Raw genomic sequence first — 22842 nt, forward strand, 5'->3', positions numbered from 1 at the left:
ATCCCCGGTGGGCAGCCTGGCCGACACATGCTCTCTCAGCCACAGCCATGTGGATGATTCAGACACCTGCACTTCTGAGCAGACTTACCTGGACTCTGCCAGTTGTTTTGATTTTTAAAGTAGATGCTGTTGGGGTCTTTCAGTGTCCCCATTGTATAGGAAAAACAGCAAAGTTTTGTATCAACTTTAGATCGGTACAGTATTTTTAAACCTAGGTCTATCATTTCATATGGTAGTGATGAAAATAAGATAACCTCAGGAGATCTGTAACATCTAATTTGATTCACTACTAGCTGTTTCTAGTTTCAGAATCAAGGATACTGCTGTTAGTGCGACTTGCTGCCTGAATTCATGAAATACTAACTTGCAGACTGAATACAGTACAAATAAGGATGATTGATTCTTTTCAATGGAGTCACTGAAACGCACTTCACACAACTCATGAGTACAGTCATTCTTCACAGAAAACTTTAATGTGAAAAATTGTCTTAACAGCACAAATTTGGCCTTCACAATTAAAATCTCAACATGAATTCCAGCCTCTTAAAACTGTAATGTACATAAGGGGAAATACGTTGGTTTCATCTGGTAAGAACATGATATGCTCAAACTACAGGCAGATAATGTTGGTCCCAAGGTGTAACTTCTGTTGAACATGTGCTGGCCACGATGGCCAGAATATCTGCTGTGTGGCACTTCCTGGTGAATACTCTGCACTTCCTGGCCTCAAACTATTAGAATCAACCAAACAGTAACAAGCAGCCCTGACTGAATCCTGCAGAGGAAATGGCAAAACCTAGAGCCACAGAAGAGAAACACAGTAACTCCTCAATGACCTGAATTTAGATTTACACCTGGGGACCACATACAGATTTCTCCATCTGATAATTCTGTAATACTTAGTGGCCAGATGCAGATAGAGACCAACTTTCAGTATTACTAATTGTCTACAGGAAACGGTGATCAAGCCATGGTCTTCATCACCTGTTGTCCTGGACCCCTGCTTCCAGGTAAACAAGCTTATATTTTATACATCTTAACCCTGGGACACTGCTCTCTTTTATCTAAGTCTTTAAATGTCTCTACTTCCTGCCCTTCCATCCTCCTACACAAAAGCTACCAAAGTAAACAAGGGACTAATGACTTCACGGTATTTCATTGGGCTTTTCAGACCTTATCAAACTCATCCAAGATTTGGGTTCTCTGTACTTACTTGCTAAGAACTCAGCTTTAAAATCTTACCTGGAAACTGTTTACCTAGAATCTGCCAGGGACCTAGTCTCTCTCAATTCAATGGGTTTCCTTAAAGGATCATATCAAAACTATTAGAAAACAAGTTTCAAATGCCATTAGATTGGATAGAACTATTCAAAGTTAATAAAATATTAAAATCATAAGTTAAACTGGCTTTTAGAATTACACATTCAGAAAAACAGCACACAGCGAGTTGTTTGGTCAAGGCCATTCTCTTCCAAGGCTTCTGCATCCTACAGCGGTGTAGCCCACATTAGCTCCTTGCAGCCCCTCTCAAGTGGATCTTCGTTTGTAACGGATAATCGGATTTTCAGGGGTGTGAATCATAGTTGTGTAATTCACAGATGGGAAATATCCATCAATGAGATCAAATTCATACAAACGCAGCATGGTGGACCAAATTGTCTTAATCTGTACATAGGCAAAATTTTCCCCAATGCAACGATGACGTCCTGTAACCAAGAAATGCATAGGAATCAATAGTAGTAATATCTAAGTTTTAAATGAATAGCAGATGCAGAGTATAATAAAAAAATGTCACATACTATTTTATGTAAGACTATAGTTAATAGTTAAATATACCAGGATACTGTCGATGTCAACCTTCTGAAATATATGGAAGGTTGGACTCATGGTGGTCACCTAGTTCAGGAATAAAATAGGAGGACCAAAGCTAACAAGCAGAGAGAAAAACTTGAAAGGTCACACGCATGTAGAAAAGGACAAGCTAATTCTAAACTGCTTGGAGATAACAAGGGACCAAGGATCTCCAAAACATTCCTTTCAAAACATTCCGCTTTTTTTTTTTTTAAAGATTTTGTTGGAAAGGCAGATATACAGAGAGGAGGAGAGACAGAGAGAAAGCTCTTCCATCTGATGGTTGACTCCCCAAGTGGCCACAAAAGCTGGAGCTGAGGTGATCCAAAGCCAGGAGCCAGGAGCTTCTTCCAGATCTCATGCAGGTGCAGGGTCCCATGGCTGTGGGCCATCCTTGACTGCTTTCCCAGGTCACAAGCAGGGAGCTGGATGGGAAGCAGGGCCGCCAGGATTACAACTGGTGCCCATATGGAATCCCAGCATGTGCAAGGCGAGGACTTTAGCTGCTAGTCTACTATGCCCAGCCCTCCAAAGCAATCTTAAAAAAAAAGTTGGAAGACAAACCAACTTCCAATCTGACCAGCAACACAGGTGGTTGGAACAGGGCAGGAACTGACAGGGCAGAGCCCCAGACTGTCAGGGTGAACCAGCTCACGACAAGAAGTCCAACACACCTCATGGAGAGCAGACCCCACCCTGATTCAAGATGGATGACAGTATTGCAGTCATCAGGAGAACAGGAAATGACCTTTGTAATTTGGAGCTAGGTGAAGTTTAAATACTGATAAATTAAGGGGCTGGCTCTGAGGCACAAGTAGGTCAACCAACAGCCTGTAGTGCCAGCAATCTCATTTGGATGCTGGTTCAAGTCCCAGCTGCTCTTCTGATTCAGCCCCTTGCCGATGATCTGGGAAGCAGTGAAGTGTGGCCCCTGCACCCATGTTAACAAGATCATGTGATGCTTCTGCCCCCAACCCATTGAATTTGACCTGGTGGCCTTCTCTGGAAACAGGAGCTTGTATACACCAGAGGTGCTAGAGAGAGGGGGTGGGGCCTCTGTCCAGTGATTAATAGCCCTGCGAGACAGCCGTGCAAGACTCGGACACTGATGGGAGAGAAAGCTTGTGACCAACAGCACAGAGGATGATGCAACTCCGAGCCAAGGATTAGCGCGTGGGGCTTGGGAGAGGCAAGGAAGGAATCTGCCCTGGAACCTCCAGAGGAACGACAGCCCTGCCAAGCCTGGAGCTTATCACGGCAGTCAGAGAAGCCCTGGGGAACCAAATGATAAAAACAGACTGACATACCAGACCTGCAACCAAATCAGTCTCTCTCTCTCTCACACACGCACACCAGGACTGGGAACTTCTATAAATGGGATATTAAAAGGAAACAGACTTGGGCAGCATTTGCAATCCAGCTCCCTGTTAATGGCCTGGGAAGACAGCAGAGGATATCTTGGGCCCTGCAGCCTAATGGCTACTGGCCTCAGATCAGATTGGCTCAGCCTCAGTCACTGTGACCATGTGGGGAGTAACCAGCAGGTGGAAGATCTCTCTCTCCCCATCTCTTTCTGCAACTCTTGACTTTCAAATAAAAATTAATCTTAATGAAAATCTCCTCTTGGAACAGAATGAGGCACAGAAGTAATGCCCCTTGTGACCATTAATCATTTCATTCCTTGGTACAGTATGTTATACACACTGCAAGTGTACGAAAGTTCAGATCTACAGTGAGCAAAGGACCTTACCCTTAACTTATACACGGAACTATGACCAATAACAAACATCATGTGACAAGTGATCTCTCTGGAAGACAAGAGGTCCCTGAACATTGCTTCGTCAGACAGAGCACCACTGAGTAGAACAATCACTAGAAGAGCGGAGCTTGTTTTGGGATTTTAATGGAAACAAGCACATTTACAAACATACCTATAACCTGCCAATTTTATCCAAGGCTATTAAGAGAGCCAGGGTACCTCCCATCACTCCAGATAAGCTCCAACTACAAGAGGCTGCCTTGGCCTCGCTCTTTGGGACAAATCCTCCTCCAACAACATTGGGCCCGTGTGCTGTGTGGGTGCTGTGTGGGTGCATGCATGCTCTGCAGACAGTCAACACAGGATGCCAGTGTTCACCATCACCTGGAACGGCCCTCAGGTTCTGAGACCAATGAGACACAGCACGGTTCCCTCTAACTGCCCCCGGGGTAAGCGGAGCCCCTTCTCCAATCTGGCTCTGCCTGCTGCCTTTCCTTGTTCTTATGAAATGCTGGTACCATTACCACACGCAGCCTGAAATCCTTCCCCGAGTGGTATGCTAACCTTACTGGTCCTTCAAGACATACTCAAACAGCTTCAAATGTTACAAGGAGAGATGAAACTAGGCCTAATAAAATGAGGTAGGTCAGCAGCTAACAATAGAGCATTATACAGGATCCACAGAACAATGTCCTTTAGTATCAACAAGAAAGTCATTTTTTACCAAGTTGCTAGGGATGTACCTATCAGGGGAAGATGTCTATGAATACACGTTTACTTTGAGCAGGACACGTGCCACCTGGACGAAGATTTCCAACCTACAGTGAATGCAATCAACTTACCGGCTCCAAATGGGACATAGGCAAACTTCTCTCCTGATGCTGGGTTATCCTGGAGGTAGCGATCAGGTTTAAAGTCCAAACGTTCTATCCATGAGTCTTTAAGTCTTTGGTTAACAGTAGGAGAGACACATACTTGATGTCCTGGTGGAATGGTGTACCCTGCTACAGTCTAAAGGGAAGCACAACATCACAAGAGGGGATTTTAGAATACATTGCTGAATCAGCCGGTCATGGTAAGCCAAGCACCGATATACACAACGCAGTTAGAGCCAGCTGATTATAAGCCAGTGAAAGGTTCTGTTCGTACCAGGCGACTTCCAGGATGGGCTGGAAGTAGATGCACAAGGCCAACGCCTTTCTCAGGTGTAAAAGAGCGACTTCAGGAAGCCCTGCCCTCTCTCTCACTGCACAGTCAAAATGTTTTACAAGGAAACATTCCTTTTTTAAAAAAGAAAAAAAAAAAAAACAAGGAAAAAACACACTTGCATTCTAAAAGGCCCAACTGGTAAATGAAAATGGAGCACAGCATGATTATAATTTCTGATCAGATTAGCTTTTATACTCTATGTGCAGGCAGGTAAAAATGTTCTGAAGTTGAAAATTCCATAGAAATCCTTACCCCATAGTTTAGATTTTCATTTCAATAACACTCTTTGATTCTATTACATTTCATCTTGGTCATAAATAAAAACTGAGGCACAAAGCTAGGAGGGTGTCTTGGGGGGATCTAACCAGGAGACTCACCTGGGGAGTTTTGGCCATTCTCATCATGGTCATGATAGGAGGCCTCAGTCTCAGCGTTTCTCGTATACAGCGGTCAAGCACATTTAGATCCTTGAGCTACAAAGAAAAAACATCTCTTGATTTTCATAAATATTTAACTGACTCCAATAGTAAAAATTACTGTCCCCTACAAGGGAGGGCAGTGCAAGGGAGCGTGTTGCACCTGAAGAGGCTCACGCACCTGGTCGTAATTGAGAGGCGGCAGGTCCTCCCCACACACGGCCTTCTGCTCTAAATAGCACCTTTCCTGAAGCGGTTTGTCTCTGGCCAAGAAGAAGCCGAGCCAGGCGCTGGTGGTGGACGATGTGTGCTGGCCAGCCAGCAGCAGCCCAATGAGCATCCCCGCAATCTCATCGTCGGTCAGCGGGCGCCCGTCCCTACGGAAGAGGCCCCCGCCGGGCAGTAAGCATCTCCCACATCTCACTCCCCAGCCTTAACAAGCACTGCAGGCACTAGGGGCTCCTGCCTTTGTCCCCTACATGACTCAGAATGCCCCTCCCCACACTGGACCCCTCCCCACCCCACTTAGGGAATGGACAGACCGTTGGAAAGTGGGGTTCCAAGTACCCAAGCCTCATCATCCTTTCAGGTGACCCCCCCCGCACCAACCTGACCGGTGGCTGAATGGCCTTACTTGTAAGTGGAGTCCATTAAGGTCTGCAGGATGTCCTCGAACTTCTCTTTGGACTCTCTGCGCTTCTGGATGGCCTTATAGAAAATATTCTTGATCTCACGATGAGCCCGGTCTCGGCGCCTGTGATGCCAAGAGAATAACGGTTTCTTACTATCTGACTACACTTGCAGGAGGAAAGTGCATTAAGAAAATTAGCACTGAGCTTGAAACCACTGTATTCAACTTAGGTAAAACATGAAAAGACATCAACGTCTTGCACTGTTAAGAATTTCTCCTGGCTCCCCCTTTTCCTCCCACCCCTCCTCTCTTCTGTGACTTGATGCAGAGCACAAAAATAGAAGGAAAAGGAGCACCAGTTAACGCCTCTTCATGGCTCACCTAAGCAGAAATCATCAACAGAAGCACCAAGAACCTACTACTGCACAAGACCCTCCACTGCACAACAGGTGCTAACGCACAATCTCTTGGTATCGAGATGGAGCAGCCTATAAGCAAATCACATTCCAAGTTGGTCAGAGAAGATGAAGGCACACTGGGAGCCACGGTGTGGAGCAGCAGCACCCTAGACAGAGGCACGGGCCAAGGCCCAGCTGCTCTGCTTCAGATCCAGCTCCCTGCTAACACATCTGGGAAAGCGGAAGGAAATGGCCCAAGTCCCTGGGCCCCTGTCACCCAGACCTGAGACAAGAGCTGGAGTTCCAAACTCCTCCTGGCTCTGGAGCCCAGGCCCAGCTCCAGCCATGTGGGGAATGAATGGATGGAAAATATCTTTCTGTGTCCCTCTCTCTGTCACTCTTTCAAATAAATCTTTTTTTTCTCCTTAAGATTTTGTTATTTTTTTATTGGAAAGTCAGATATACAGAAAGGAGGAGAGAGAAAGAGGAAGATCCTCCAACCACTGATTCACTCTCCAAGCAGCCACAATTGCTGGAGCTGAGCTGATCCGAAGCAAGGAGCCCGGGGCCTCTTCTGGGTCTTCCATGCGGGTACAGGGTTCCAAGGCTTTGGGCTGTGCTCAACTGCTTTCCCAGGCCACAAGCAGGGTGCTGGATGGGAAGCAGGGCTGCCAGGATTAGAACCAGCGTCCATATGGGATCCTGGCACATGCAAGGCAACGACTTTAGCCACTGGGCTATTGCTCCGGGCCCTCAAATAAATTTTTAAAACAAAACAAAACAAAACAAAATCTTTGGACCAGTGGCAGTATAGTAACATAAGCCGCATGCTGCATACTGGCATCCCATATGGATTAAAAGGTAGAATTTTCCATGCATTGGCTTTAGACAGTACACACATTACCAAACTGAGACTTTCAAACAAGTGCCCCAAGAGGCCTATATGACTTAGGTATGTTCAAAGACTTCCCGACTACAAGCTATATGTGAATTGAACAAGCTTTAAAATACTAGCTTAAACAATAAATTGGGGATTTTATAAATGGAAACTTACTTTAAATGACCTCACCATATCTTGAGTTTTTATAGAGCAAAGTTTATAGAGCAAAATCAAATTCTCCCCCAGTTTGTTCTACCTCTCGCTTTTATCTGTTAAAGCAAAGCACACTGACAGTACTGTGAGGCCCCGCTACCCAGCGTAGCAGCATCTTTATCCATACCTGAAACTGGGTAAAGGCAGCCAGCCTGGCAACAGCCAGGCAGCATGGCTAAAACCACCATCCAAATCTGCATACAGCTGAGCCACCTTCTCATTGAGCTGACTTCTGATTTCTTTCCCATGTAAACAATGACTAGCTGTTAAAATTATGAGCTCAGAAAGTGCTTCAAACACATCTAGAGGGAAGAAAAAAGTCTCATTACAATCTCCAGTCTTTTCTTGAAGATAAAAAGGTACTATGAAGAAAAACAGAACAAGAAGAAAACTCTAAAACAAGGTACTGCTCATATCAGAAAAAGTCTACATCATGTGTGAAGATTAAAAACAAATGGGGCCAGTTTCTATGGCAGGCTGGCAGGGCTGGGCCGTGAGCACCCATCAGTGTGTATGAGATATGGGGCTGGAGCCAAACTGACCAGGCAGCTACATCTGCTGGTTTGTGCACTAGGTGGTACAGGTGACAAGCAGAACCTGACCCCGCACTGGCTAGCACACACAAGTCAAGTCTGAGGCCACCCCATGTGAGGTTTCTTTGGGGACTCCCAACTAACCACTAGGCTCAGACCCTAGCCACAGGGAGGAGAAAAAAATGACAGGATGTGTGGTTCAATCTTGCAGTGAATGTATCAGCACTGTGCCTCCTTGGTTGCTGGTGCCTCTGTGGTGGACAGCATGACCAGATGCACACAGGGGATGTGAAGGCCAGCTCATCTAGGCCAGCAGGAGCATCAACTGCCTCATTAGAGAGAACAGGTTGGACAACTCTCCTGACCAAGCTTTGAAGCTTGTTCCAGAGTCTGTGGATGTACTAAAATGGATTATCAAACAACAGACCCGAAAGAAAGCTAATCACCAACTGGTATACGCCAACAACACCGGAAAAAAGAGGCAACGGGTTAGCACACTTTGATGACAATACAAAGTCATAAGATGGATGCCCAATGGACTCTGTCCTTTAATCCCATGTTTGCCAAATGAGCTACCAACTAGGAAGTCCCAGGAACAGAAGATCAGCAAATATTCTGGTCTTGCTGGTGCTCTAAATAAACTCACATGTTTCAGCATGTTTATTAGCCAAGTTATTCTATATCACTCATCAGTGACTTGTGAAGTTAGAAAAAAAAAAGTGTATCAACTTTAGGGGCACTAAAAATAATAAGCTGTTGGGCCTTTTGTAGAAGCTGAAGACAAAACCCAGAAAGTAATGCCATGGGGCCCTGGGCCTGGGCCGAGATGGCCACTGCCTCTGCAGGCCACACCTGCTGTGGTCCCAGCACCAAGACACAAAGCCTGGGCTCAAGGTTACAATGCCATGGCAATCACAGCTGGTCTCTGCCATGAAACCCAATCCAGTTCTACATCTTTGGTAGCCTGCTTTATTTATACACAAGACATATTGACAGTAAAGTGAAAATAGAAGGACAAATATAAAACATTTTGCTTACTTTTTTCTCCACTTTCTCCCCAACTCTCAAAGTATTCCTTTGTCTCTTTTTCAATTATAGAGACATACTGTCGAAAATGGGCTATATTAAGGCCACTTTTTAACATTTTCTTCTGCTCCAAGAAAACCTTCAAACAAGATAAAAGGTAAATAAAATTAAAACACTTATCATTAAAATCCATTCAAGTTATCATAACCACATTAACACTTCAAGGAAACAAAATTCAGAAAACCTAAGAAATAGAGGCTTTTGTGGGCCCAGCGGCGTGGTCTAGTGGCTAAAATCCTCGCCTTGAATGCGCTGGGATCCCATATGGGCGCCAGTTCTAATCCCAGCAGCTCTACTTCCCATCCAGCTCCCTGCTTATGGTCTGGGAAAGCAGTCAAGGATGGCCCAAAGCCTTGGGACCCTGCACCCGTGTGGGAGACCTGGAAGAGGTTCCTGGATCCTGGCTTTGGATCGGCACGGCACCGGCCGTTGCACTCACTTGGGGAGTGAATCATCAGATGGAAGATCTTCCTCTCTGTCTCTCCTCCTCTCTGTATATCTGACTTTGTAATAAAAATAAATAAATCTTTAAAAAAAAAAAAAAACCAAAAGAAATAGAGGCTTTTGAAAGAGCAACACCTGAGTGGGAAACTTGGAGGACAGCAGGTATGCTTGAAGTAAGGGTACGGAAAGAAGGCAGCAGGGCCCGGGGATTAAGAATGCTGTGTCCTGTTCGCCTAGTGCTGGCAGGGCTGCCAGTCTAATCTGCTGCCATCTCCCAACCCAACCCAGAGGCCAACACAGCCTGCCAAAGGTGCACCACACTGCTACAACATTTATACCAAGACAACCAGTGGTAGCTTGTGGGGAAAAAAAGAGCAGAGGATTCTTCTATGACTTTAGCTTTTGGACTGGAGACAATCTGCTGGTTTCTAGAAACAACATTTGCCATCAACTCTATCTGCTATACAAGGATACGGGTTATGCACGCTGTACACCCAACCCGAGCCCACACCAACAGGCTGGGAAATTATTGGACTGGCATTCGCCATTTTACAACATTTCATATTCAACTGTGGAGAGGATGAAGGGCAAACACACAAGTGAACCACATCCCTGAAGTAGCTCCCAATAAATGGTGACTAATGGGATCAGCACCTCAGAATCAAACAGCTCTTACCTAGAACTGTAGGCAGGAGCTGGCAGGCAGACGCCCTTCTGATGAAATAATGGGACTTACCTGCCGCTCGCCCTAATCAAAATCCAATGTGCTAACTTATCACAGCCCACGCCACCAACAACAAAGTACCCATTCATGATTCCTGGCTAACACAGTGCTTCTACACTGCAGCTGTAGAGTGACTTTCAGCTGTGCCCAAGACAGGTCTGTGTAAGGTCAAGGTGTCACCTACCGCATTAGGCACGTCGTATGCGACTCCCTTCCCAAACACGGGCGTGGTGAGCCGGCTGTAGACGTCCTCTGCATTCAGGTCTTCATTTTTGCTGTTGAAAAGCAGCGCTGCAGCATCACTGCCCAGAAGGTATGTAAACGTCTTGCCCACCATGGTAAAACTAAAGACAGGTCCATACTGAAGAGAAGAACAGCCACAGTGACGTTAGCAAAAACCACAAAACACTACGACACCCAGCTCTTGGATCACAACAGTGTTGAAAAACTAAGCATTCCCAAATGCTAAGTGGTGAAGCAACTCCTTCCAGGACACTTCTCTCCTAGTCTTTTCCAGCTTTACTCTTATATCCATGTACTTGCAAATGGAATGTAACTTTCCTTTTTTCAAGATTTATTTATTTGAAAGGCAGAGTGACAAGAGGGAGGGAGGAGAAAGATCTTCAATTTACTGGTTCACCCCCACAGTGGCCCCAGTAGTTGGGGCTATGCCAGACCTAAAGACCCTCCCAAACCATTCGAAGAAAATGTCTGTGGCAAACAATGGGAAGCTGAGAAGACTGCTGCCGGTGCTGGGGGGAGATACACCAGCGCATGGGCAGACCTCTCCGCTGGCTGTAAAAGGTGCAGCAGGAGCGGGAGGGATGCGGGGAGCAGCTGGGCCTTCTGCAGAGATGTCATGGCAAGCACGTGTGACAAGCAACAGCACGACAGGGGAGCTGGCAGTGCCCTGATGCAGCATCTGAGGAGACTGCACACTGACAGAGGCTAGATGGGAAAGCGAGCCAGCAGGAAGGGCTCCGTGCTTCTGGCATGCTGCCCCCGCACCATCGGGAGGCGGGCAGGATGGGAGAATTGACTGTTGCATTTCAGATAGGCAGGAAACCACCAAGGAGGAATCACGGAGGTCTGCCATCATGCAAGAGGATCAGACAGGAGATCTGAGCCAGCTGCATCTTCCCAGTGACGCGAGCTGCGAGCACAGACGACATTCCCAAGAACAGAGACGCTGAGGACCTAGACCCAGCACTCTCACGCACGCCTGCCGCCTCTAGGAGACAGCTTAGCTGTCTTCCTTTTACAGTCCTTTACTGACTTAGCACAGGCTTCCGCCCTCCTCTCAATCAGCAAAGAGGTAGACAGAAAAAAGTAGTCACATTTGAGAACACACAGATAACATGGCCAAGTTCAATGTAGATTAGTGGCATGAAGCTCACTGGTAACACCACTAGAAAACGTAGTGGGTTAAAAAGTGAACAGGCATCACAGAGCTGGGGTTCACACGGCAAGTGGGAAAAGCATGAGGAGATTTGGTGAAGCCCCATTCTGCTCTTAAAGGGACAGCAGAAGAACCTTTCAAAGACAGTCTCCGGTACGCCAAGAAGTGACAGCACGAGGTAAGTGACACCAGAGACAGAGAATTCAGCACACTTGCTGGGCTCACATCCCAGCTCCTCCACTCAGCTGGGTGTTCCTCTAGTCAGAGGGCCAGCCTCCCTTCTCTAGAAAACTCTAAGCTGTACTTCACAGAGCTGCTTTCAAGATTAAATAAATAAATTACACGTACGGAGCAAAGGTAGCCTGCCCAGCCACAGTAAGACTTTTTCTCGCATTAACACTAAACGTGCAGGCTCAGAAATGAGAACGTGGTAAACCCTGGCTTGCTCACTGGCTAGTAACAGGCCCAAGTGTTAATTGCGTAACATCTCTATTGCTCAGTTTTGTCATCTATAAAATGGATCCACTGGAAGGAGTTTTGGAGCTTCAGAGAAATAATCTGTGTAAACTACTGAGTATGTAAATTACTATGTAAATTACTGAGGAAGGAAAGAGAATTTGTAGATACAAGTTTGTGTGTTCATAATTGAGAGCATGAGTTTCCACTGAGTGGTTTTTAACCACTCCTTACAAAGGAGAAAGTTGTAAGCTTTGAAGGAAAGGTGAAAGATTCTAAAGTTTGGGGAAAAGATTGCACTAGTCGTTGTGGTAACAGGGGAAAGTCAACCATGGTTAATGACATAACAATCGTTGAGCAATGTTCAGACTTCACTGAAAGTATGTAAACATGTAAGGAAGAAGGTAATAATTGGGTGCAAGAAGGAGAAAATGACCAGTTACTCCCTCCAAGTTAGTCAGGTGAGCACAACAACAAAGCAGGGGAAAGGAAACAGGTTATCAGCAAGTGTCACTAATGGAAAGTGAAGGGCCCTGAGGGGAGGCAGCGACAGAGTTCATGGGGATAGAGATCAAAGGACGGCAGAGTGATCAGCCAAAGGACGGACAAAGGAAGCCTGCTGCTGAGGGTGTGGACTGACTGCAGTGTCTGAATCCCCATTGAGGGGCAGGTGCTTAACCCAGCGTCGAACACCTATTCGGGTGCCTATGTCCTCCGGCACAGTGCGTGGGTTTCATATCTAACTCCAGCTTGCTGCCAGTGCAGATGCAGGAAGGCATTGAGGCTCCCCTGCCGTGCGGGACAAGGGGTGCCTAATAGAGCTGGTAGGCATTTGGGGACTGAACCAAATTTTAACAAATTAAACTTAAAATTTAGGGGCTTAACTGGCTAATCCTCCACCTGCAAACATCCCCTATGTGCGCCAATTTATTTCTGGCTGCTCCACTTCCCATCCAGCTCCCTGCTTGTGGCCTGGGAAAGCAGCTGAGCACAGCCCAAAGCCTTGGGACCCTGCACCCACGTGGGAGACCCAGAGGAAACTCCTGACTCCTGGCTTCAGATCTGTTCAGCTCCGGCCATTGTGGCCATTTGGAGAAATGAACCAGATGGAAGATTTTTCTCTCACTATCTCTGCTTTTCTGCTTAAATCTGCCTTTCTAATAAAAATAAATCTTTTTAAAAAATTCATAAGTTAATATTGTGGTGATCTAACTTTGGAAGAAATGGCTGCATTCACACCCAACGCTCCTTGGACAGGAGAGGCCCGGGACAACTGAGTGGCCAGGTTCACCAAGTGGCTCGTCCACAAAGAAAGTCAAGTTGTAGGCAGACGAAGCACTTGGAACGTTCCAGCCTCCAGGGTGAAGGAGCGTGTGTGTCCGCACTAGCAATGTCAGCTACAGTCAGAGCACACACACGCACAGCAGCGCTTTCATACCTCGGCTCCCAGAACTGCAGCTTCCCAACAGCCCATCATTCCAGGTCACCCCGAGATTAAGGAAAAACAAAGTGTGGGATTCTTCAAGCCTCCGCAGCTCTTACAACAGCTGTAATTTTAATTTTTCTGTCCTAACCATAAGCCTAAGGTCAAAATGCTACAAAATGGTCTGCCATTTAAAAGTGCTGGCCTCCAGCCCAAAGCTTTGGGAATCTGTACCCGCGTGGGAGACCCAGAAGAAGCTCCTGGCTTTGGATCGGATCGGCTCAGCTCCAGCCGTTGCGGTCACTTGGCGAGTGAACCACTGGACAGAAGATCTTCCTCTCTGTCTCTCCTCCTCTCTGTGTATCTTTCCAATAAAAACAAATAAATCTTTTTTTTTTTTAATAGGGCTGGTTTGATTCCTTCTCCTCTACTTAAGATACTTACCTTCTCATATGCATTTTCCAGGAACTCAATTGGACTTTTTCCAAATGCTATGGCATGCCCAAGGAATGGAATCGGAGAGAAAATATAGGGGGGAGTTTTCTACAAAAGAAGAAAAAAGAGCTTCAGTGCCCATCACATTTAAGACAAAAACCCACCTGCTTTTCAGGACTAAACAGAATTTGCCACCAGTACTAAAAACTGCCCAGAGAATGAAGCATCAAAACATACTGAAGCAAAAGGCCACACTAGAAATATCTCAGAGAAGTGATTAGAATAAAAACAAAACCCCAAAATGTAGTGTAAGATTAATGCCTTGATAAACAGGAAGTCCCTATAACTTTAAATGACTGGCTTGGTCAAGAACTCCTCCAACGCTGCTGGTACCATCGGGCAACTTTTCTAACCAAAAAAAAAAAAATAATTCAAACCACACTTTCATCACTTACACTGTCACTCAGAAATCCTGCCTCTTGTCATAGAAAACAAAATCAACAGTAACTTGAGGTCTATTCTATAAGGAAGGAGCTGCTTAAGTAGCTACACTTTCAACACACTTTGCAAGTGAGCCAGACAGTGTAATCTGAAGACGGGATCAGTTCTGGCAGGAACTGGGCGGGTCTGCAGACACCACAAAACGAGACCTGCACGTCCCAGGAGCTCACACCTGCGCGGAGGAAAGGATGGCACCACCACCCGCTCCCTGCGGCCCAGGAACCACCTCTGAGGGAACCTGGATTTTTCCGAAGCCAGTCATCGCTCCCTCAATGATCAAGGGCAGCCTCGCGCCCTTGGTGGCTGAAACAGAAACCCTGTTGGAAGCTGCTCGGTCCATGGTTTGCATATGCCATGGTCAGTAAAATAGTTTGCAAAAAGTTGCGCCGTGTTGATGAGTAAGGATATGTGCATCAACTTTAAACTTAGTCATTAAAAAAAAAAAAGCACGCTCAATTAGGGAAACTGGTATCTTAACGCCCTTGCTACCCTCTAGTCACTCCCACTCTAACAAAGTGAGGTACGGCATTAATCCTGACAGAAAGCGCCACTCCAGCCAACGTCGTATCCCACCGGACACCGACCGCACTCGACGCTTCCAGGACGGACGCCCACCGGGGACCCTCCCCACCCCGCCCCCACCGGGGCCAGGGCGGCCGCCTGGGCGCCAGGACCGCGAGCCCCCGCGAGGAGGGCCACCAGAGCCGCGGCCCAACACGAACCACGACCACGAACGTGGCTGGCACGGCTCGATCGGGACCAGACGCCCGACCGGAGAGCGCACCGCGGCGGCCGGCCAGGACCACCGGCAGCCGAGAGCATCACGGCCCCGCGGAGCTCCGCACAGCTGGCCGACGCCGGACCCCAGGACCCCGGACGCGACCGGCCAGGCCAGCCCCTCGGCCACCGCGCCGGGGAGCCACGCACCGTTCCGGCTGACAACTGGAGCAGGTGGCCGACGGCGAGGCGGATGAGGTAGACCAGGCTGAGGGTGAAGGCGCAGGCGATGAGCAGCGTGGACAGGAGGCTGCCGCCCGTCACCTGCTCCACAGCCTGGGTCAGCACCGACCCTCCTGCCTGCAGCAAGCCCAGCAGTACCATCCCGGCCGCCGCAGATTCACTCCGCCCGAGAGGGTGGAGGCCGAGGTCGCCGCCGCTTCTCCGACAAGATGGAAAGCAGAGAAGCTGGCGGATGGGCGTGCGGAAGCGGCCCCGGCCCCCAGCTCGGCCGCTAAATCCACCCGCACCCCCACCCCGGCCCGCTGCGCGCCACCGGCGGCGTCACAGGCCGGGGCGGGGCCTGCCGCCGGCCACGCCTCCTGAGCGCGCTCGGCCACGCCCCTGGCGAGAACACGTCACGCCGAGGTCTCCTTGCGCCCGTGGAAAGACAAGGAGGCCGCAGCCGGCACGCGTGGCCTAGGGAGGGCAGAGGACGCAGCTTAACGCTGAACCTCCGTGCGGGGAATGTGCGGGCTCCGGGAGCCTGTGTGCGGGCGGTGGGGGCCCCGGGCGCGGCGCGGGCGGGGCCTGGCGGAGGGATCTGGGCGCGGGGCGTGAGGCGGCCGAGGGCCGGCGGCGGCTGCAGCGCGCTCTGTGATTGCACGGCGCGCGCCTGAGGTGATCTCGGCCTATGTGGCGTCAGCGGGGCGCGTGGCTCGGGCGCCGCCCCCTGGCCCGGGAGCGCGGGCCTGCTCCCCGCCGCCTGCCCGGCGGACCTGGTGGCCCTGACGGGGACGCGAGGTCGTGAAGACGCCGAGCTGGCCCTCGCGGGGAGCCCGCCGTGCAGGCCGCTCCCTTCCCACTGCCGTGGCTCTGAGTCTGACAGGTATTGATACTCAGTCACGTTGTTAGGTAGGAGGAAGCAGGTCTTCCCGAAGCTCTGAGCGCTCACGGCTGTTCTCTGAGAACAAAAGCTGAACTCGAGTCCACCTGGCCGCGCTCGGCCGAGTGTGCCCCAACAGACGCCCGCCGGGACGGGGACACCTGCCGCTCCCTGCTTGCCGGCTGTCACACCCGGTTCGTCCGTTCGGAGAGCCAGGCTCGGCCCGGAGATGGACCTCCCGATGCTGGTGGCCGCAGATCCTGCCCCGCTGCCCCGGGAGGCCCCACAGAGACACCCTCGGCCTGTGGCCCTCCTTCGGGCAGGACACCTCTCAGTCTAGGGGTTCTTTTACACGAGCACCCAAATTCCTGCTTGTAGTCTGGCCTGTTTCCGCGTTGCCGCCGCTTCTTGAATCACTTAAAAATTTGGGCTTTCATCTCAAGTGTGGAGTTCCAAAAGATCAAAATCTGTGGTGCCTCAAAATTCTGAAAAAAATCCCCAAAACCGTAAGATTTCTTCAGTATCATTGACATTTTAAAAGGGATCTTATTTGACAAACGTAAAAACCTGACAATGCTTCATACGCTATCATATTCAGGTACGCTGAGAGTCACAGGTGAAATCCAGAGCACAGTGAATTGTTTTAAAAAATTAAAAAATGATAAAGTCACCCGGCGTGGGGGCCTAGCGGCTAAGGTCCGCGATGGGATAACGGTAAGGTTGCGGGTTCTAATCCCGGCAGCTCCACTTCCCATCCAGCTCCCTGCCTGTGGCCTGGGAAGGCAGTCCGAGGCTTTGGGACCCTGCACCCGCGTGGGAGACCTGGAGGAAGGTCACGGCTTCAGATCAGCTCAGCTCCAGCCGTTGTGGCCACTTGGGGAGGGAATCAATGGACAGAAGATCTTCCTCCGTTTCTCCTCATCTCTGTATTTCTCACTTTCCATTCAAAATAACTCATTTTTTTAAGTGGGAAAACAAATTTCAAAACATGGCAGGAGGTGTTAGAGGGACAGGTTGTGGGCAGTTACACGGAGGTGAACGGTATGCGCTGACAGCTTTCCCATCATGAATTGTTATTGAAACTTTTGCATTTTGAGGACAACCTTTTGTCTTTAGGGCACGACTTTCCTCACAGAATGTCCACATCCACTGTATGTGGCACTAGTCTTTGAATTCTGTGATTCAGCACATAGCAATGTGGGTAATTCCTGTTAAGTTGTCCTATCTTACGTGCCATGCTTCTGAATTTATACGAGTATATAAACATGTTGTGGAGCGCAGTGTGGGTATGGTAATAGTTGTTTTATGCTGTTAATGGACTATTAATTATTATTGCCTTACTTCTTGCCATCTTCAAATTCATAGTTTTCAAAAAAGATTTATTTATTCTTATTGTAAAGTCAGATTTATAGAGAGGAGGAGAGTCAGCAAGAAAGATCCTTCATCTGCTGGTCAAGTGCAGCTGAGCTGATCCAAAGCCGGAAGCCAGGACCCTCCTCCAGGTCTCCCATGCAGGTGAAGGGTGCCAAGGCCAAGGCCAAAGGCAGGGAGCTGGAGGGGAAGTAGAGCAGCCAGGATACAAACCCACACCCATGTGGGATCTCGGCGGCCCAAGCAAGGCAAGGGCTTTAGCCACTAGGGTACTGCGCCGGGTCCACATTCACATGCTTATAGTTTCTCAGTTTTAATTCCTAGGGTCTTTTTTTTTTTTTTTTTTTTTTTTTTTAGTACTGTTATTGCCAAAGGTTTATCAGATGCCACTTTGTGAAAGGGAGTATATACTTGTTCAGCAGAAGCACAGGCCTGGAGTGGCAGCCTGAGGTTATAGTGGTGGTCATGCAGGAGTGGACCATGGACACAATCCTTGTGGAAAACAGCATGGCGGTAGAAGACAGAATTACAGGATAGTTATGATTTAATGCCAGTTTCTCCACTTGGATATTAACTAACAAATGATTTAAAACAAAACCAAAAATGCTCATGAAGCTGTGATCATGAGAGTATTGAAACCCTAAAAGCCATACTTCTCTTGCCACGTTGCCGTAATGCTGGACTATTTTAAAACAGGGTAGGATAGCCATCAAAACATAATTACAAAAACCCTATAGAAAAGTAGAAAAATGCAAAATATAACATATATGTATCTTAACGGAAACTAGTCATAAACATGTTAAGCCTCACACACACATTTAGATGATTACTATCTGAAAAATAAACAGAAAATAGCAAGTTTGGCAAGACTTTAGAGATGTTCGGCTCAGTGGGGGTGATGATGCCTAGGATGCTGCTTAGTGCCCAGTTTGGGTCCCAGCTCTCTTTCCAAGTCTAGCTTCTAGCTAACACGCAGGCTGAGGGAGCAGGTGATGACTCAAGCACTTTAACTTGCCGCCTGCCTGGGCAACCTGGATTGACGTCTAAGCCCCTGGCTTCAGCCTGAGCTAGCATGGACTGCTGCAGGCACTTAGGAAGTAAGCCACCAGAAGGGTAGAAGATCTCATCTCTCGCTGCTGTCCCACAGTGATGGACTTGGTGCGTGGAGCTGATAATAAGATAATAACACTCTAATAACACGCGTGGACTCTGACCAATGGTCAAAGCCCAAGTTTATTAGTGGCAGCAGACTTTATACACTGAGGGTCATATGGGATAAGGGAGGAAGTATTGAGTTTATCAACAAAACCCATCAACTGTTTCTATGCTTTTGTTTGGAACTCCTTTTGTCTTATATATTCCACCAAGTGTTCTCATACACAGAGGTCCATTCAACTGTTCTTATACAAATGATATCCAATCAGGTATATAAAAGGTATCCATTTGGTTGTTATCATACAAATATTGTCCAATCAACTGCAATCCTGTGCTTGCTGACCTTCTAGGGTCACAATGTCCTACAATCTCTTCCTGTGTCTTTCCCACTTCCTGTATTTCAACTAAATAAATAATACATTTGCCGACCAGCATTGTGGCACAAGTGAAGCCATCACCAGTCATGTCAGTGTCCCATACCAGAACACCATTTCAAGTCCAGGCTTTTGATCCATCTTTTTTTTTCTGATGGGCTTTATTTATTAGAACATTTCATTGTATGCTTTAGACATTTTTTTCTCATGTATTTTTCATTTTTAAAAGTTTCTATGATTCTTAGCAAACAGCTTCATATTCTTCTGTTTGCTAATGCTTTACTCAACTCTTTGTCTGTTGAATCCATTCACTAAATTCTTTGATGTTTTGCAAGTTTGAATTCCATTTTGTTCTTTTAAAAGCAGTTTCAGGATGCAAAATTCTTTTTTTTTAATTGTTAATAACATTGTATTATGTGATACAGTTTTATAGGCACTAGGATTTCCCCCGCTCCTCCTACAACCTTCCCCCCATGGTCGATGGCCGAAAACCTTGGGACCCTGAACCCACATGGGAGACCCAGAAGAGGCTCCTGGCTCCTGGCTCTTGGCTTCGGATCAGCTCAGCTCCAGCCATTGCAGCACTTGGGGAGTGAATCAGTGGATGGAAGATCTTCCTCTCTGTCTCTCCTCCTCTCTATATATCAACCTTTGCAATAAACGATACTTTTTAAAATTTTTACCAAAAAAAAAAAAAGTAAAAAGAAACAAACATGGCACTAATATCATTAGGATTACTATGAAAAATAGTTTGGATGTTCTTCTAAAAAATATAAATAGAACTACCATATGGTCCAGAAATTTCACTTTGTACCATATGTGTACCTCCAAAAGAATTGAAAGCAGACTCAAAGATCTATTTGCACACCCATGATTATTATTCACAATAATCAGAAAATGGAGGCATCAGCAGACCAATGGATAAACAAAAATTGGTATACACATACACTGAAATGTCACTCAACCTTAAACAGGAAGTAAATCCTGGCACATGCCTTGGTAAGTGAAGGAGCCAGTCTTCAAAAGACTAATCCCATAGATTCTACTTCTCTAAAACAGACAAATTCAGAAGAAGTAGAATGACGGTTACCAGCGGATGGGAGAAGGAGAAAGTGTTATTCAGTGAGTATAGAATTTCAGATTTTTAGGGTCCCAACACAATGACATAGTCGGCTAATCTGCAGACTGCTAGTGACAGCACCTCGTAAGAGCGCTGGTTTGTGTCCCAGCTGCTCCACTTCCAATCCAGCTCCCTACTCGCAGCCTGGGAGAACAGCAGAGGATGATTCAAGTCCTTGGGGTGCTGCACCTAAGTGGGAGACAAGGAAGAAGCCCCTGGCTCCTAGCTTTGGACCAACTCAGGTCAGGCCCTTGTGGCTATTTGGAAATAGTGAATGGAAGATCGATCTCTCTCTTTGTAAAATCTTTCTTTCAAATAAAAATAAATAAGTATTAAAAAAGGATTTCAGATTTTTTTCAAGCTTTTTTTCCTAAGATTTTTTTTTTTTATTGGAAAGTCATATACAGAGAGGAGGAGAGACAGAAAGGAAGATCTTCCATTTGCTGGCTCACTCCCCAAGTGGCTGCAACAGCCAGAACTGAACCAACATGAAGCCAAGAGCCTCTTCTGGGTCACCCATGTGAGTGCAGGGTCCCAAGACTTGGGCTGTCCTTTACTGCTCTCCCAGGCCACAAGCAGGGAGCTGGATGGAAGTGGGTCACCGGGATTAGGACTGATGGCCATATAGGATCCCGGCACATGTGAGGTAAGGACTTTAATTACTAGGCTACTGCACCAGGCCCAGAGTTTCAAATTTCTAAGGTGAAAAAGTTCTAGAGAAATGTTTCACAACACTGTTAGTATATTCGGTGCTACTGAGCTGCATTTAAAAATGTGTAAGAGTATAACTTGATTCTTTTAAAAACACATTTTCTAAAAATTGTATATCAGCCACAAGTTTATTTAGACATATATTAATATATTACATACATTAAATCTTTACTACAGCACAATTAGGAATGCTGTTCATCCGGTAATAAAGTCAGGACTGGATGACTTTCACAAAACCAAGTAGCTAATTACCAGCAGAGCAAGGGTTTAAAAATAATTTGACTCCAAAGCATATATATCTACTGCACCATTATTATATAAAAAATAAGTTATGTACATAAGATTATAAACTTCAAGATAAAAGACAACATGCATTGTTAAATTGGTAAAAGATACGATTTCATTTTTGCTGTTTTTGTGATACACACTCATTTGAAAAGCACAAATTAACAAAAATAGCAGCTGTCACCCTAGTACCCTGAAATTGATTGATTTGAAGGGGGTGTTGGATTCTTGAAGTTCATTTTCTGCTTTGTCCAAGGGCAGCGGTTGCGGGTGTCAGGGAAGCTCGTAATGAGGTCAGACCGTGTATTGAGCGGGGCGCTCTCGGTTCCCTTGTGCTTGCTGCTTTCATACACAAAACCTGACTGCTTCTCTCCCTGCCATGACCTACCTCATCTACAGGGTTGTGGCTGGGTACACAATGTGTGTACTGATGGCCCAGTACCTCCCACCTGGTACCTGAGCTGGGTTCGCTGGGCTGGCTGCACAGAGGATTGACAGTGTGGCTTCCTGGACTTCCTGGAGCACGAGGTGGCCCAGGGATGACCCAGGTGTGCCTGGGAGAGATGTAGCAGGTGGCAGTTTCCCTGGGCAACTCAGTGCTTCCACAAGGGCTGTTGTAACCGCTATTGTGTTGTCTCATGTTTTAAAACTTCTTTTAATGATTCCTAACCCTATTTTCAAATTAAACCCTAATAATTGAATGTTCAATACACAATCCAAGATAAGCTGTGGGAAATTCACTAGAGAGCTACCAGAGACATGTAAAACAAAACTGTCCTAAAAATTATTGAGGCCTAACATTTTACATGACACTTATTAAGCATTTTTGTTTTGGGTATCTCTAGAGAATGTTCCAGCACCTGTCAGCACTGCTTCGTTTATTCTACCAATAATGAAGAATGCAAATATGAATGAAGAGAAGGTAAGGGCATTTGTTGCATCGCAGAACCCTTGTGACTTTGTTTCCCTTCTACACATTTGACTGCAGAACAGGCCCAGAGCTGATCCTGTTTGGGAGATGCCACAGCTACCAGGGTAGACTAATTGCTGTGCCAGCCAACCCTAAGACCTCAGACACCCAATATAAGTTTGTGCTCATTTATTCAACAGCACAAATTGGTTATGCCTGCTTTCAGAATCTCTCTCAAGTTTACATTCAGGGACCCATGCTTCTGAATGCTATGGATCTGCCCAGGAATCCAGAGAGAATACAATGCAACATCTATGGGAGGTGGGTCTGCCAGCTAGTTACATCACTCTGTCCTCATGTAATGATTGAGAAATTCATTTCAGAGCCACACCCAAGCATTGGGTAGGCTGGGAAAGTAGTCTCTGCCACTCCCAGAAGGAATGGAAAGTGGGGTCTGGTGAAAAGGTGATGGTTACTAAAAAAAAAGAAAACCAAAAAACCTAACCTGGCCTGGAATGGATGGATTATGCCGTCTCTCTCTGCTCTAGGCTTTAGGAATACATTTCCTTTGGCTGTTGTGTTTCTTTCATCATCAAAATTGTGAAAATACGGTTAGAGATAAAGGTTGCTGCTTATCTGTTCAGGTTGTAGATCAATATAAATATATCTGATATAGGTTAAAGAAATCTTCAGCATGAGTTGGTTCTACAGGTGACTACATTTAGATGTGGCCTCC

General features: G+C 46.9%; 1 protein-coding gene across 1 annotated transcript; it reads right to left on the reverse strand.

Moving 5' to 3' along the window:
- Nucleotides 1-446: 446 nt before the first annotated feature.
- On the reverse strand, nt 447-15591 carry LOC121145669 (lanosterol 14-alpha demethylase). Its single transcript, XM_040964697.1, has 10 exons — nt 15286-15591; nt 13867-13965; nt 10329-10505; nt 8929-9055; nt 7485-7659; nt 5870-5989; nt 5417-5612; nt 5197-5292; nt 4453-4621; nt 447-1706 (listed from the first exon to the last, which is right to left on the reverse strand). The coding sequence occupies exons 1-10, from the start codon at nt 15457-15459 to the stop codon at nt 1528-1530; spliced, it is 1512 nt and encodes a 503-aa protein (XP_040820631.1). The 5' UTR covers nt 15460-15591; the 3' UTR covers nt 447-1527.
- Nucleotides 15592-22842: the final 7251 nt, after the last annotated feature.

This window comes from Ochotona curzoniae, unplaced genomic scaffold (assembly GCF_017591425.1).
Source record: "Ochotona curzoniae isolate NIBS_2020 unplaced genomic scaffold, NIBS_Ocur_1.0 scaffold_3835, whole genome shotgun sequence".
NCBI lineage: Eukaryota > Metazoa > Chordata > Mammalia > Lagomorpha > Ochotonidae > Ochotona > Ochotona curzoniae.

Bases quoted from the DNA above. Each gene is read 5' to 3' on its own strand.
- LOC121145669 (XM_040964697.1), bottom strand. From the start codon at position 15,459: ATGGTACTGCTGGGCTTGCTGCAGGCAGGAGGGTCGGTGCTGACCCAG. The intron at 13,966-15,285 runs GTGCGTGGCTCC...CTTCTTTTGTAG, and splicing joins TCCAGTTGTCAGCCGGAACG to AAAACTCCCCCCTATATTTT. The intron at 5,613-5,869 runs GTAAGGCCATTC...CCTCTTCCGTAG, and splicing joins TTAATGGACTCCACTTACAA to GGACGGGCGCCCGCTGACCG.